Here is a 17956-nt window from a genome sequence, read left to right as displayed (position 1 = left end):
TTCTCTGCACTTGTTTTAGATCCTCAGCATCTTTTTTGTATCATGGTGACCAGAATTGGAACAGTATTCCAAGTGTGGCCTCACTATGCATATAAAGATATATTTTCCATGATCATGATGCAATTTTAAAAAGTTCTTCTGAGATTATGGGGCATAGAGGGTTTCATAGATAAGGATTACCATACATAGGTCTTTCCTCACTTGCCATGTCCATTGTAGTTTTCCAGAGAAATACTTGTTTCTTAGGAGAAAAGAAAAGGAATGTATTCCATTAATGGACTTTCACATAAACAGCATCCTCAAAGTGTTATTTTCACCACCAACAAAGACAATCCTTTTTGCCCATTCCAAAAACAATCTTTATCAATGTCCACCAAAATCACTTTCCATTTTTTTCTACTTTTTTAATGATAACTTTTCCTTGTTCTACTTGGCTATATTCTACACAACTATTGTTTTTCTTTGTAATACAAATTTCCTTCATCCTCATTTTGCAGCAGTCTTTTAAATAATATTTACATCATCTTTTATTTCACCATGCCACCATTTCCCACCCACATAACTCCCTTTACTTCTGTGATTTCATTTTTCAGTTTCTTCCAAGTAATTTCCACATCATATTTCCTTATGTCAACTCTTCCTTCATTCCACTGGGAGATTAATCTATCATTTAATCCTTTGTCACACAGAATGCATACCTTTTCTTTCTGTAGGTGTTCTATTTTCATTTTCTTTTTTCCCCACACTCATTTTTTTCCCCAAGACCATTCTTGACATTGCCAAGAAATGATGTTTCACATTCAGAATCATATCACTTTTGCATATTTCACTAATTTACTCTATATTTCATCATAAATCCTAAAATTGATTGCACTTTTAGATTAGATTGATATTCATTCCCTTGCCATGGGTAAATATGAATAGATTTATGAGTAGAGCATGTATGAAAATCCCATTTTATAATTTCTGAATGGCCCAATGCTTTTTCTGTATTCTCTGACCTATCTATCCATTCATGTTCACCTTGCAGAATAACATTTCTCCGTAATCTTAATCATTCAGAATGTTGCATAATATCTCCTCAAAATCATGTTTAGAGAGTATCTGCCATTATCACCATTCAGTGGATCATAATATGCAACTATCATCAGCAAAGAAATTCCTACTTTCATATACACCCACTACAATAAAATTTATAATGACACACGTTTTAGTTATTACAATCATCTTCATTTGTACTGCACAAGACCAGACCAACTTCTGATCTTGTATTCCCTGCATCTTGTATGAACAGATGAATTTATGTGCTCTTGGTCTCATTTTATTAAACAATATGATCTAGCAAGACTAGGAGGTATGTGTTAGGTACACACCTGTCCGGCCACCTGATTGGCCCAGCCGCGCGGCGGGAATCCCTGGACACTGGGTTGGGTGACCAGGGGCTAGCGCGGGAAACCTGAGCCTGCGGGTTGGCCAGCGCCGGGCATATAAATACTAGCGACGGGGCAGGTAAGGCCAGTTCGGCCACGTGTACCTGAATAAACAAGTTAACAGCAGTCTGTCTCCGCCTGTTCACTCACCCTACCGACCCGACACAACAGTATGCTTTCTCTATCACTGTCACTGCCCTGTGGAATAACATCCCCAAGAGATCCAAATGTCCCCTATCCTTTGTGCTTTTAAACAAACCTTGAAAAACCTGACTTTTTCTTCAAGGCATGGTCAAAGGTGGTTGATGGACCCCTTTTGGTTGGGTATTATGTAAGAGAGTTTTCACTGTTCCCTTTTGATACTGATTTTTTTCCCCTTTTTAAATGTTTAAGCTGTCCAGAGCTGTTACACAGTCAGGTGGCCCTAAAAATACATTGTATCAACAAATAATTCAGATCTTTCCTTTCCTCTCTCATTTCCTCTCCCCTTCCCTTTCCCCTCACTACCTCACCTCACACTTTGTACCGTTTACTCCCCTTAGATTTGAATCGCCAATATTCCATATCTCATGGCCATTAACAAATGCTTCTGACCGTAACCTTCATGAATTTGATCAGTCAGGACTTTTATCTAATATTTTAATAAAATGGAGGAATACGCTTCTTAACTGCAGTCATAGTTACGCCATATGTTACATTCCCTGCAAACAATAGTTAGTATTAGCCTTTTTTCCAGGAAGCTGCCAGCTTTTACTTGGATAGGAAGTAAAAATGAATGAATTTCTGTACTGTTTTGATCTATTCAATCAATTGTACCCAGAAAGCTTCTCAGACGTCCAAGCAACACAATAGAGTCACACTCTCAGGCCTTGTTCTTACTTCAAATATAATATGTATGTAATAAGTACAGCAAATAGGGATTAATTGACCTAAGTAATTAACTCATAGGGGCTTAAATTTAACTCCAAACTGAATCAGTCATGGCCCAGGTTAACTTCACTCAATACAGTAATCTAGAATGGCCGAGAATCAAATCTCTCAATTTCAAGACAACTCACTGCTAAAGTCCTGCAGTACAGAATGTATCTTTCAGTGGGCAAGCCAGACCTATTGTTTCCTACCTGTCAAATGAGAAAGGAACTGGTGATGTAATGAAACCTTGCAAGCGCTTTCCTAATCAAAAATTTACATAGTTGTACTGGCTCTTCATGGAGAAAGAAGATTGTGATTTGATAACCTTAAAATGGAAGCTTTTGACCCCGTTCATAGAACTGCACTATAAAAATTAGCAATAAGAGGTGTGGCTGGTTAAGATGTAGTAGGAAAGAACCATGGAATTGGGTTTTGTATAAGTACTTCTCTCATCAATAATAATTTCTGTGAGAAACTGATGGTATTGGGTGATCGGGATAAAAAAGTTATCACACCATTTGGGTCTGAGTGTACATATTTACAGTAATTGTTTTGTAATCCCACATAACCATTGGAACTAGACAAAGTGATCTTGAACAAAAATATTCTTGAAGCAAAATCATTATTAGAAATTGCCAAGTATTTATCACACTATTTATCTAGATAGTCTCTATTGATACAGTAAGCATGTGTCAGAAGCATCTGTGGCAGGGATTAAACTGAGTTGATATTCTCTCCACTTTTGGAAGAAAAAAAGAACAGTCTATCTATGTACTTTGAAAATAAATTATAAAAGATAGTCTAATTGAACTTGTGATTTTATGCCTTAGCTACTTCAAAAGCAGAGCGCAAAGAAATATTCCTTGTTGCAAAAATGGTCTCATTATCTCCTGCCAGACTATGGTGCAGATAATACATCGGACAAGCTTCTCTGGAAATAACTGGGAAGAGAGAGGCATATGTGTTAACCGATTCAGTATATGTGTGTCAGATAAAGCTAATAGTATATCACAGGATGAACAACTTTCTGTCAGCCTTGCAGGGTAAACCAGATAGGAATCACATCAGATGTGCTAATTTTACTTTATTGTAAAGCTACATTGACAAAATCTTGCAAGTTTGAAGGTACAGTTCTTTCTCCCCCCCTCCCCCCAATTCCTTTACAGTCAGAGAAGCCAAGGTTTCTTCTGAGCCTCTTGCCCTTGCTCTTGTCTCTTTATCCGATTGTTACTCAAGGGGGAAGGCATTCCATCAGAATAGCCTGTGGGAGAAGAGGCACTTGTTTACAAGAAAATCAAAGGCGGTAGTTAAACTGGACAGCACCACCAAAAATTAGGAACATTTTGATTTTCTTTCTGTGTAGCAAAAAAAGAGAAAAAAAAGTGTGTGTGTGTGGGGGGGGAGTTAACCTATATGCCAACCAATAGAAGATGTCACGTGTACCTACCTTCAAGAAATTGCCAATATATTCCCACTGGGACAAGCTGCTTGTAAGGGTCAGGGCCTGAGATGGTTTCAGCTGACATAAAACTTTGCAACTCATGCCCTGTAGCATGATATGTTTAAAAGGGCCTAACAAAAGGAGCATGTTGGAGGATGCATGTAGCACTACAGTAGAACATTTTATATCCTGGACACAAATAGAGCTTATGTTATGACTTAGCACATTTGTACATTAACTCAGCTATTGATCTGAAGAAAATGGATATGGATTTGAAGTAGCTTTAGTAGGACTGGAAAAGACATCAGAAGTCCAACAACTAGGGAAAAGAGAAGAGTGGAGGATAAAACATTACCATTTCCAGTCTTGGGAGAGAGCTTGTAAAATTTTGAGAAATTCACAGCGAGAAAACATGCTACTGACAGTATGTATGATTAGATACATGTTTTCTCATTACTGTAATCCATGATGGAAAAAGCCATAGTTTAAGAAATCACCTTTTCTATTCCACTCTGAAAGTACAGGGACCTTTCAATATCCTGGAAAGATAATGAGAGCCAAAAGGTAATGAAGAAATATCTTTCACAAATTAGTTTGAACTAAAAATGCACATTTGGGAGGTGAAAGGTTAAGGTTTTGTTCCAAGATCTTAACAGATTAATATTAGTTCATAAACATGTGCATATATATGATGATAATAAACCAATGAATAGTTAGGCATTTCTAAGTTGCTTAGCATGGGATATAAGAATATGAATTATTACTATTTATTGAATGCATGCTACATTTTCATCACTTTCACCATGATACTCAGAAGTGTAGAAGTGGGCTTATCCATGTTGTAGATGCTGCCAGGTAAGTTAGAATGATAGTTCACTCAATAAATTTTGTCGCTATATTTTAACTCAGCCTTCCCATATCTGGTAGCTACAACTCCAATAACTATCAGTAACCAGTTAATGTAGTCCATCTCATTTGATGGTGCAATCTTCTGGCTGAAGGCTATTCTAATCACTAATCTCATGCTGCTTCAACAAATTAGATTTTTCTTGTGCCAGTGGACACAGCCTGATGACCATGTTAATTTATATTCTTCATATCCTTGTGTCAGCAGAGAAATATGTCAGTGTAGATTTTACCGTCTGCACAGTCTAGCTCCACCTCTACAGAATTTAATGCAGTTTAAGATAGTAATTAGTGGATTCTCTAGCATCCTTATCCCATTCAGCCTGCATTTCCTTTTGGTGTAGGCAAAACTAATTAATTCAATTTTTTGTTATAACATATACTGAGGAATATTGGGCCATTCCACATGGTCTCTCCAATTTCATCTTTTATGTCTCCTGTGCTACACTATGTAATCCAATTCCTTTTTCTTTTCTGCCGTAAGACTGTATCCTAGGAGATAGATAATCTTTTCTTCAAAACAAAAATAAGCTGTCAATCAGGACAGAGTAGTCTTAGCTGCTCCTTCCTGCTTGTTCCCTTCATATGCCACACTAACCATTAACCAGATTATTGATTAATCTCCTGCAACTATTGATCTTGGAAATTGATGTCCTATGGTTAAAAAAAGGGAGGGGGGGAAATCCAGGCCAACAAATCAACTCTGTACAAGCTGGTTATACAGTCTTAGTTGCAGCCCAAGACCACATGAAGGAATAAGGCAGTGACCAGATGGGGAAGGGCATGTGTACAGCAGGCTTAAGCAGTCAATAGGAACTGGGAGTATTCCATCTCTGATGCAATTGCCAGCCTCATCACTGAAGCATTGCATTGCTCATAAGGTGAAAGCCTACACTGCGGGGGGGGGGGGAGAGGAGGAAGAATTTTAATAGTGACTGCAGGCTTTCATAACACAGGATTGGCAAGACCTGAAGACATCATGAGTACACATCCTTTAAAAACAACCATGCATCTTCAGGCTGTGGTAAACGGGATGTGAGGGTTAGTTCCATGGCTAATTTCTCTCTGTAACATTTGGGGGGGAGGGACATTACAGAAAAACACAAGGGGGTTAATAAAATGTTTCAGTTAAGAAGGTGGTTTTGGATATCAGCACTTGATCTTAAATTTCCTGGATTCTAGAAATAGAAATAGCAACTTTGAAAACAAAACAACTTTATAAATGTTAAGGCCTTGCCAGTATTAATTAAACAATAGGTATTCTTGTTTTTTTCCCATCACACAGAATTATTCTTTTTATCACCTTTTTTATATCTTCCTTTGTATTGCATATCCTAGAACCAATAGTATACTTGTATACTTGGTATACAGCAGCCTTTTACAAGCTCTCTTCAGGTAGAGAATTAGAGAGTTAGAGAGAGTTAGAGAATTAACATTTTTTGTGGAGCATTAACTTGAGGAAGACACATATTTATTTCCATGAAAAAAGAGCTAACAAGTTGATAAGCTTGAAAAACCATACAATTTCACAAATTAGAATTTTAGGACAGCTTTCCCCAACCTGGTATCTTCCAGATGTGTCAGAATATTCAATTTTCTCCAGGAATCACAGCAGCACATATAAGAACAATCTCCTCCAATTCTTCTGATTAGCCTATAAGGTTGGGCTGAAACATAGCAAGTGGTTCAATGGAACAGAGCACATTCCTAGCTAAGGATTGGCATGTACATGGACCTTCTCAGTCCAATACCTTGCCTGCTATAGCATACTGGAGAGTGCCAAGTTTAAGAAATTTGCTTTACTAATTTAATAGTGTATGGGTACAAAGATTTAACAGTGATTTGTTTAACTTTTTTGGTAGAATTCAGAGGTCCAATTGGTTAAAAACAGTGGCTTGGGAGACTGAGGTGGAGCAAAAGCAAAGATATACTCAGCCCAGGAATGTATTTACTTCCAAAATAGTATACATCTTTCAGATCAACATTTGTTTTTCTTCTTGTAAGATGGCTTGATCAAGTATATTCAGAGACAAGGCAGCTTATTACTAGCATGTGCTTTCAAGCAAGTGGTATGATAAAAAGCATTTTGTGAGAAACAATTTATCATTTGGAGATAGAAGGTGTAAGGTCACTTTTGAAATTCAGAAAAGACAGTGATATTGTTCTATAGCACGCTGTACTTCAGACTACAGCCTGAAATCATTCAGTTAAAAAATCTGAATAGGAAACAGGCTGTTTATACTGAATGATAACTTGTGTGTAGAAAAAATATTCTGTGCTTTATCTTCCTATCAGCTCTCATTTCATCTGATGAAAGAGAATTTGCTTTGTAAGTTTCTTGCAAAGAAGAAAAGGATTTCATTGAACTTATCATAGGTTATATTCTGCCATTTACTGAAGAGTGGCAACGGCATGGGTGCAAGTATCCTTTCTCCCAATCATCTACAAAATCATCCAGGCTTCCATTAAATGTGAAGGCATATTAGAAAAGCATTGTTTTCATCATGTCTTCCCTGAGATGGATGGGCTTCACAACGATGGAAAACAATGCAAACAGTAGCACCCCAAGTCTAACAATAAGGAAAGCGTAAAAATGACCTGTGAGAACATTTACGTGCATCCCAAAGCTTTTTTAGATTAAGGTAGGAAAAGAAAATCCTTCCACTTGCATGGAAAGATGATTTTCAGGAAGCATTAATTATAACTTGCTTTGCTGGGATCTCACAAGTGATGGCCAGTTCTTCAATGGAGGGCTGCCAAGGGTGACGAGTTTCTGCAGAAAGGGACTGGGTTGTAGTTTAGGTATGTCAGGATTAGCCTCAGCATACTTTTGCAGTTTTGTTAGAATCTCAGGCAGCCCAATCTCAGAAGCATAGAACATTGGACCACCCTTATGTCTGGGCCACCCATAACCATTGATATAGATGGTATCAATGGCTTCTGGGCAAGATGCCATTCCTTCAGATAATATTTGGAAACCCTCATTGAAAAGTGAATACAAACAACGCTCCAAGATCTCACTGTGGGTAATGGTGCGAGTTGTAATGTTATGAGCATTTCTATAATTTTGAAGGAAATCATGAAGCCAAGGATCAGACTTCGCTATCTTTCCCCCAGGTTTATCATATAGGTACCAGCCCTTTCCAGTTTTCTGACCATATCTCCCATTCTGACATAGGATATCAGGAAGAGGACTGTATCGTCTACCATCTCGTTGGCGGGGAGGTGTACCAAGAGGTAAGTTGGCTCCTGTCAGGCCCTGCCCTATTCTAGATTTCCAGCCCACATCAAGCCCAGCAAGATCAGATACTTTGAAAGGACCCAATTTGAAACCAAATTCCTCCAGAATTTTGTCTATCTCCTCTGGAGAACTGCCTTCTTCTAAAAGGAAATATGTTTGGTCATTATAAGAATTGAGTAGCCGGTTCCCAACAAAGCCAAAACAATTTTCTACTAGAACACCACATTTGTCCATAATTTTGGCCAGGTTCATAATTGTGGCAATAGCAGTAGGAGATGTATGCTGCCCATGAATGATCTCTACTAGCTTCATTACATGTGCTGGTGAAAAGAAATGAGTACCAATGACTTGCTGGGGACGGTTAGTAATAGAAGCAATCTCATCTATATCCAGGCAAGATGTATTAGTGCCCAAAAAGGCTTCTGGCTTGCAGACTTCTGATAATTTACAGAATATTTCTTTTTTCAGAACCATATCCTCAAATACAGCCTCAATAACTAGATCTACATCTTTTAGTGCACCAAAATCCAGAGTGAAGTGAAGTAATTTAGATTTATAGACATCCAGTGTTTTGCCTTTCTGTTGCATTCTTAAAGCTTCGCGCTCTAAACAAGCTTTGATAGCTTTCCTTCCTATTTCAAGATGCTTCTTATCCTTCTCTAGAGCCACAACTGGAATTTTAGCCTTCAGCAGAGATACCACGATGCCCTGGCCCATTGTCCCCAAACCTTTTGGATGAAAGAGAGAAAAAGAAGAAGCAATTATTAGAATATTCTGGCCAATGTTTATTAAACTGTAATACTACAGTATAGGCAAATTTTTCATTCCTCAATTAACTCTGATAGTAAAGCAGAGACTATTGATACTATACATGTAAGAAAAGAGGATTGTTCCAAGATCTCCAAAGTTTTTAGACTGGCAATATAATCAGAATTTTGATATTTGAACATACTACCAAAATGGCAATTTGGGTGATTTTCAAAAATAAAGTTACTGGAATATGATCAATTACAAACCATAAGTAAAGATATCCACTTCTATTAATCCTGTTTATCTTTGTCCTTTTTCGGGGTAAGTAGCAGACTTCTTTTTTTTTCTTCCATTTCTTCCAGAAACAAGTCAACGAATATACCGCAATACATAGATACATGCACGTACGTTTGGGTGCTGCTCGTCCATTTCTCCTTTCACTGTATCCATCCTCCTTCTCTCTTTCCTCTTCTCTACTTTCTTTCTCCCTTTCTCCTCTCTTTCCTACTTCCCTCTTCTTCCTCTCCTCTCCTCTTTCCCTCACCACTCCCCACCCGTTTCTCCCCACTTCTCCTCCTCTTTTCCTTTAACCTTCCTACTTCCTTCCCCCTCCTCTGCTCTCTTCTCTCTCTCCTCTCCTTTCTTCCCTCCCATTCTTCTTCCGATACAATTCAGGGGTAATGTACGAGCAGCTCCTCTCCTTAGATTTTCAATATCTATATTAGGTATGATAACATTAATTTTCTATTACATCAATATATCTATAAATCTGAACTTCTTGGTATATACTTCTATAAATTTTTATACTACCTCCAGTTATGCAATACTGTGTCGCCTGGGTCTCCCTCCTTATTTCCTCATTTTTCTTCCATCTAAATTAGTGTTAGCCGTCTTTTAAGCATATTCTCTTTTTCACCCACTCGTAAAATTTTCCCCAAATTTCATAATACTCTGATTCTGTCTTATCGTTAATTATCATTGTTAATCTATTCATTTCCGCACATTTCATTATTTTCCTGATCACCTCTTCTTCTGGAGGAGCTTTCAGTGCCTTTCAATTGTGTGCAAACACAATCTTAGCTGCAGTGGTTATATGAATAATCAAATATGTGTTCTCTTTACTAAATTTCAATACCCAACAGGAATATTTCTGGTTTTAATTGTATATGTTGTTGTATCATCTTTTCTATCCATGATCTGATTATGTTCCAATAGGTTTTAGCTTCTGCACACATCCACCACATATGATAGAAAAAGCCTGGCATTTGATGGCATTTCCAACATTTCATAGATCTGTCCTTAAACATTTTAGCTAGTCTTTCTGGAGACATATGCCATCTGTAGAACATCTTGTACATATTTTCTTTATACGCTGTCGCCATTGTCAGTTTATAGTTTCTTTCCCATAATTGCTGCCATCTATCTTATTCAATCATACATCCAAAATTTCTTGACCATTTTATCATTGACTCCTTAACTTGCTCCTCCTCTAATTCCCTATATAATAAGTACCTATGGGACTTCCGGATGGCAAGGCATCGCCGGAGGCAGCCATTCTTCAGCTGTCAGCCTCGCGGCTCCATAGAGCCACCGAAAACAGCGCCGATCAGCTGTTTTGGCGGCTTGGAAGCCCCCACCCCGGGAAAAGAGGAGGGGTTGAGTGTCCAGGTAGGGGTAGAGCTCTCCGGGGCCGCCAGAACTTAGAGTTTTGGCGGTGGAAGGATTGAGCCCCCCTGAAGCCTGGGCATGCTCCGGACTGTGAGGCGCCTCTGCTCTGGGTTTTTTGGAGCAGAACAGGGTGTTCGCAACCATCCCTGCTAGCAAGGAAGAGCTTTTGAGAACGAGGACGCAGGCAGAGCGATGCAGGAGATTTTGGTGAAGACGGTGTTTTGATCTTTAACTCAATGGACTTTGCTGAACTCGTAAGTGAAAGTGCGTAGTTAACAATAGTGGGTGAAAATGGCGGCTATATCTTCTAAAGTTCCTGCTTTGATGCAGCAGTCTTCGGTGAAAACTTTATTGTCCCCTGCATCCGTATCTGTATCAGCTTTTACAGTAAAAGATTTGCAGAATCTGCTGCAAGAGACTATGGAAAAGCAAATGCAACAATTTGTTGAGATAATGGAGAAAAAGTTGGAGAAGTTTACAGAGAAATTAACAGAAATGAGAGCAGACATCACATCTGCAATGCAAAGCATGGTTAAAGGCATTGAGATTTTGGATGAAAGAGTGGAAGATCTTGCTCAAAATGATATTAGACTGGAAGCCAAAATGACAGAAACTGAAAATGTGATAGAGAAAATGGATTATGATTTGATTTCGACACAGTATTATCAGATGGAGTTTGCTTTAAGGATCAGAGGCCTAAAAGAAAATCCTAAGGAGAATTTGAAGAAAATGGTTTCTGAGGCTTTGGAAGGAGTGTTGGAGCAACCAGCAGATGAAATAATGGAAGATATAGATAAAATCTTCCGTGTTAATTCGTGGATTGCAAGACAAAGGAAACTACCCAGAGATGTGGTGGTTTATTTTACAAAGAGAATGATTAGAAATGAAGTTATCCAGGCCTCCTACAATATTGATTTTGTAATTGCTGAGCAAAAAGTTCTGATTTTAAAAGAGATCCCTGCAAGAATTTTAAGAAAAAGGAAGGAATTTGCTTTTTTGACACAAGAATTGAGACGACGTGATATCAAGTTTAGATGGCAAATACCAGTGGGTATGGTGGTGACCTATGAAGGTACGAGGCATTGTTTTACCACGGTGATTCAGGCACGTGATTTCTACAGTAATGTTTTAAAAGCAGTCCCCATACCATCTTTGGAATTTACAAAGAAAAAAGGTGAGAGAGAGTCTCAACGTTCCAGAGAGAATCCACAAGATGCTGAAGGGTTAACGCAGACAGACGTGAATGTTACAGGAGTGGGTCAAACTTCATTACCACTGGAGAAGGCCAGAAATTGGAAGAGGCGTGCTGCTTCTGGACGAATGAATCAAGCCTGAAGATTTAGTTGCATAACTGCAAGAGATAATAATGTAATAAGGATTATGGGAATTGAAATTGCTAGAAGGACTAAATATTTGGGGATATATTTTTCACCCTTGTAAAATAATTATGTAATATTTTGTGTTGTTTTAGTTTTAAGATGATTATGAAAATTTAATTGGGAAGATTTGTAGTAGTGTTTATCGATATTTTGTAGGTTATGATTTGTTATTTGGATGAAAAATTTTAAGCCTGGAAGGTAATGTATGGTATCTCAAGTTGTATAATACATTAGGAGAAGGGAAGGTTGTATAAACCTGGTTTTAGTATGTTAAAGCTTAGTTGGATAGAAGAATAGTTTTATAAAACTGATCTAAATTGTTTTATTTAAGTTTGGAAAGTAATCTATGGTATTTTAAGTTGTATAATATATTAGGATAATATGAGTTTAAAGCTTAGTTGGAAAGAAGAATAGTTTTAGACAATTGATATAAACTGTTTTATCTGTGATTGTTTTTATTGGGTATTAGATTGAAAACTATTATTTTGTATTTGAATAATCATTGATATGATATATATATATATGTTTGGAGTTTATCTATATGAGTTAAAGTTCGATAGTTTAAATAGTTTAAGATTGTTTGCGTAAGTTAGATTATGATTGTTTGTATTTTTATACCCTGTATTTTGCTCTGGGAAGTGGGGGGGAGGGGAAAGGGAGGGAGGGGTTGGGGAGGGTTGGGGAGGGGGAAGAGGGTGGGAGGGGAGGGGGTTGGGAGGGGTTTTTTCTTTTTTGTTTGTTTGTTAAAGATAAAATGTATTGTAAAACTTTTTAATAAAAAAAATAAGTACCTATGCATTTTAATCCATTTTTCTTCAGTTCCCATAAGTATTTCATCTAACTCTGTTCTCCCCAAATTAAAAGCATCTATTTTAGCATCTTTTTCATACCTAGATTGTATTTGCGTTCTCATGTACCAATCCATCTTTATTCCTTGTTCCTCTAATTGTTGTTTGGTTTTCAGCTTCCCCGTATCTGTTAGTAGGTCTTTATATCTTATAATGTTTCCCATGTTAAACATATTGGGGTGTATTAACACTTCCATAGTTGAGAGCCAATCTGGAATCCTCAAGTAATGCTTCCTCTTTATTTTCTCCCAAACCATCAATAAAGCATTCCTGATATGACGTCTCTGGAAATAGCTGTGTATTCTATTTTTCCCATACCATATGAATGCATGCCATCTCAACTGTAAATTATGTCCCTCTAATGTCAATAATCTAGTATTCCTCAGTAAAATCCATGCTCTCATCCATGACATTACTGCAGCCTGGTAATATAATTCCCAATTAGGTAAGCTAAATCCACCTCTGAGTCTTGCATCCTGTAACATTTTTAAATTAATCCTTGCCTTTTCCCCCTGCCAAATATATTTCAAAATTATTTTATTTAGTCCCTCAAAATATTTCTTTTCCAATCTTATTGGTATTGTTGAAAACAAAAACAACAATCGTGGTAATATATTCATTTTGATTATTGCAATCCTACCCATTAATGATAGTTGTACCTTTTTCCATTTATCCAAATCTACTTCAACTTGTCTTTTCAATTTATAATAGTTATCTTCTTTAATTGTTATACATCTTGCTGTCAGGTGAATCCCCAAATATTTTACCTTCTTTGCAATCTGTATCTCTAACTTTCCCATAATTCTTTTTTTTTGTTTTTCAGTAATATTTTTCACTAACATTTTTGTTTTATCTTTATTAATCTTCAAACCTGCTACCTCACCATATTTTTCTATTTGTTCTATTAATACAGGCCCTGTCTCTAGTGGCTCCTCCAAGATAAATACTAAATCATCTGCGAAAGCTTGTAGCTTATATTCTTCTCTCTTAACTTTCATACCTTTTATATCCTTATTCTGTCTTACAGTTCCATTTAGTATCTCTAGTGTCAATACAAACAATAATGGGGATAAAGGGCATCCCTGCCTTGTTCCTTCATAATGTTAATCTTTTCAGTCATATCTCCATTAATCATTATTTTGGCTATTTGCTTATTGTAAATTGCTTTAATTACATTTATAAATTTCTCCCCAAAATCCATAATCTGTAGTTGTCATGAATTGCCAATTCACATTATTGAATGCTTTCTGCGCATCCAAAAACATCAATGCCATCTTTTTTTCGGGGTGTGTTTCATAGTATTCTAATGTGTTTAATATAATTCGCATATTGTCTCTAATCTGTCTTTTGCGCAGGAACCCATTTTGATCCAAATGTATAAATTCATTTAGGAACTTTTTAAGTCTTTCGGCCATGATTGATGCGAATATTTTATAGTCCATATTCAACAAGGAAATCGGTCTATTGTTTTTTATTTTCGGTATTTCCATTTCTTCCTTTGGTATCAGGTATTTGTGCTTCCAACCACGAATCTGGTATCTTAGCTTCAGAGAGGAGTTCATTATAGAGTTCCAGCATTAGATTACCTAACAGTTCCTGCAATGTTCTATATAGTTCCGCTGGTAGCCCATCTGGTCCTGGTGTTTTGCCATTCTTTTGTTTTTTAATTGATTCTGTTAATTCCATCATTGTTTTTTTCTCTTCTAGTAGCTTTTTAAATTTCTCTGGTACTTTAGGTATCTCTGTTTTTTCCAAAAATTGTTTTATCCTATCATCTGAAACTGCTTGTTGCTTATATAAATTCTCATAATATTCCCAAGCTATTTTTTTCTTTTCTTCATTCCGGTGTTGTAAAGTCCCCTCGGCATCTTCCAGTTGTTTAATCCATCTCTTCTCTTTCTCCTTTTTAATTTTATATGTCAACCATCTCCCTGGTTTGTTTGCATGTTCAAAAAAGGTTTGTTTAACTGCCTTTATTTTCATTGCCACCTCTTCATTTTCTATTAAGTTCATTTTATGCTTGTTCAACTCCATTAAATTTTTTATCTTTTTGTTTTGTGTATCTTTCTGTAATTCTTTCTCAAGAGTCTTAGAGTTTTCCCCTAATTTGTCTTTTCTGTTTATTCTTTTTCCCCATATAGGATATAGCAAGTCCTCTCATGTACACTTTCGCCGTACCCCAGACATTTTGAAGTGAGGTATCTTCTGTTTTGTTTTTCTTGAAGAAGAAAGTCGTTTCTTTTTCCATATATTGCTGGAAGTCTTTATCATTCAATACAGTTTGATTTAATGTCCATCTTGTTCTTTTTTTTTTGTCCTTTCCATATAATTGTGGCTGGTTTGTGGTTCGCCCATGTGCTTGTTTCTATGTATATATTTTGTGTACTTGTAAATAAGTCTATTGATGTCCATATCATATCTACTCTCGACCAGGACAGGTGTCTGTTAGAATAGAATGTATATTGCTTCTTTTCCGGATATTTTTCTCTCCAAATATCTAATATATTTAATTCGTCCACCATGTTATGAAAAGATTTTGGAAGTGTTCTCCTTAGGGTCTTTTTCTTTTTGTCGTATTATAATCCAGCCCGGCCTTTACGATAGCGCTGAAATCTCCAATCATACATATGCTTTCAAATTCCAATTCTATTATTTTCTGGTGTAATTTTGAATAGAAATTTTCTTGGTTTTCATTTGGGGCCTAAATCGCTACCAATAAAGTTTTTTTACAATTCATAATTACTTCCACTATTAAAATTCGCCCTTCTTCATCTGAATATAACAATGTAGTTTGTATTGCTTTTTGAATATATAATACCACACCTCTTTTACTCTGATCTGCAAGTGAGGTATATAATTCTCCCAATTTTGGATATTCTAGTAGATATTTATGTTGTTGCTTAATATGAGCTTCTTGTAAAGAAATTAAATCCATCTTTAATTTCCCCAATTTATTTAGTGTTCTTTTTCTTTTTATAGCCGAATTCAGTCCATTTACGTTTATTGAAATTGCTTTTATTTCTTCTTCCATGATTATTTATTTGAAGTTTTAGTTGCTCTCGTTATTCTCATCTCTCTTTGCTCTTTTGCCTCTTTTGCTCTTGTCCCTTCTCTAAACACCCTTTCCTCCTGTTCTATGCTATACTTACTGCGTTGCTTCTCTGTCTCGTCCCCTTGCTGTCTGGTTACTCTTTCCCCTCTCAGCCTTTCTTCTTCTTGCTGCCCAAAGTATTGATCATAGAAAAGTTCTGTTTTCTCTAATGTGTCCACTCTATGTCTCTGTTCTTGCCAATTTATCATTACTCCTTCTGGTATTAACCATCTAAAATTTATCCCTTTTTTAATTAAGCATTTTATCGGAAATTGATACTCCTTTCTCAGGTCTCTCACTCTTCTTGGGATCTGTTTTAACATCACTATCTCTCTTCCTTTATATTTTATTTTAACATTTCTCAGCTTCTGCAGTATATCTACTCTTAATGCTTTTTTAGTAAATCTTATATGCACCTCTCTGGGGAGAGTATTTCTCGTAGCATATCTAGTGTATATTCTAAATATCTCATCTATATCATTAATTATCTTTTCCTTGCTTTCCTCCAATGCTTCTGCTAATATTCCCACCATTACATCTGCTAGGTTCTCTCCCTTTTCTTCTTCAACATTTTGGAATCTTAAATAATAATCGGCTCTATCCATCTCTAAAGCAATGATCATTTTTTCCTGATTCCTGTCTGTTAATGTAAGTCGGTTATCAATCTCCTCTAGTCTTTTATCTATTAATTCAATTCTTTCTTCCGCTTGTTGCAATCTTTGTTCATTTTTCTCCATCAGTTCTTTGACCTCTTTTAGGTCCTCTTCTAGTTTACCAATCCCTTCTTTGAAGTCTGTGTGTAGAGCCAGTATCATATTTTTCAATTCCATGTTGGATCTATCTTGCTGCGTTGTTGTCCAGTGATTTCTGTGCCACCGGACTCTGTGATATTAGGGCAGCTGTTGCTGGGTGTGTTGTGGTCTTCTTCATTTTCTCCAGTAGTTTGTAATCCAAATGTTGATGGGGTATTATAATCCAAATGTACTCCAAAAAAAACGTACGAAAAATTTCAGCGACAAGAAAAGGTGAGAACAAAGGGAAAAGGAAAGAAAAAGAGAAGGAAAAAGCCAAATATCCTTATATCTAAAAAAAGGGGGAAAAAGAAATTAATCCATACAGGTTACGCTCTTTATTCATTTCAGAATCTCCGTCCAAAAGAAGAGAAAATAAAAAATATGATCTCCAAAGTAAAAAACAACTCTGAAAACTAAAAAACAGACTCTGTAAACTTCTTATCAGTGAGTGTAGCAGCAGTCATTCAAGGTCACTTACTCTCCCTTCTTTTTTTCCTAAGCTTCAAGAATATTCTCAGCCGAAATACTTGATTCATTGCTGCTGCGTATTGGAGTGTGTATTGCATTAAGCAGTAGCTTAACAGATGACAGCTAGAAGAGGCTGTACATAACTGCCGCAAGGCGTGGCTCAGCTTTCGGCGGGAAAGCCTGGTTAAATTGATTGGCTGTCAGTTCAGCAGCCAGAGTATATAAAGGGCACAGGCAGCCCATTCTGTTGCTGGTTCTTCTCTACAAATAAAGAGCTGAATTCACTGCCTGGCGTCGTCTTGTGTGTGTTAACCCACTACACTTCACTGGCGACGAAGGTGGGATCCTGCTTCAGAAAGAGCTGATTTAACAAAGGGCCCACATTACTCACTGGGGGAAGAAGCATCTTCCCCAGCTACCGAGTTTAAGGGCTATCCGAAGCAGGATCTGCAGGACCAGATGCAACATGGCACAGTTCAGCCAGATCCAGCCATTTGACTCAAGGTGTCCTGAGTGATGGGAATCACACCTCAGTCAGGTCGAGTTCTACCTACGGGTGAACAGAATCACAGAGGACAGTATGAAGGTAGCGGCTCTAATGTGCACAAGCGGCCCAGCGGTTCACGATCTGGCCGTTGCACTGTGCATGCCAACAGCCATTGGAGCCGCTACGTACAACGGCCTCGTGGAAAAACTGAACAGGCATTTCAATAGAAAAATGTCTGAGCTGACCTGGCGATTCCATCTTGAAAAAAGGGATCAGCGGCCGAGCAAATCAGTGGCAGATTTTATCGCGGGGGTGCAACAAGCCGCCCGCCTCTGTAAATTCACAAATTTAGATGAGAGGCTTTGCGACCGGGTCATTTTTGGCCTCTGGGACAAGCGGTTGCCGCAGAAACTTTGCGCCAAGCCGAACCTGACCTTCCAGGAGGTCCAGGATGAGGTTTTGGCCACAGACTTGGACGATGGCTCAGATCAGAGCGACCCTAGACCCAGCACTACCGGAGGGGCCATGCACTGAGCAAACG

The 17956-nt window shown here is 37.4% G+C and overlaps 1 protein-coding gene across 1 annotated transcript in view; it reads right to left on the bottom strand.

Annotated features, from left to right (window-relative positions):
• Positions 1–6088: 6088 nt before the first annotated feature.
• EHHADH (enoyl-CoA hydratase and 3-hydroxyacyl CoA dehydrogenase) overlaps positions 6089–17956 on the bottom strand; it is a 35310-nt gene continuing 23442 nt past the window's right edge. Inside the window, exon 7 of the mRNA XM_083364462.1 lies at positions 6089–8658. Coding sequence (XP_083220588.1) covers positions 7388–8658 — 1271 coding nt within the window. The 3' untranslated portion in view covers positions 6089–7387. The remainder of the gene's footprint in view (positions 8659–17956) is intronic.

This window comes from Vipera ursinii, assembly GCF_947247035.1.
Source record: "Vipera ursinii genome assembly, chromosome: 5".
Taxonomy (NCBI): Eukaryota; Metazoa; Chordata; class Lepidosauria; order Squamata; family Viperidae; genus Vipera; species Vipera ursinii.
This window is presented reverse-complemented; position numbering and strand designations above follow the sequence as displayed.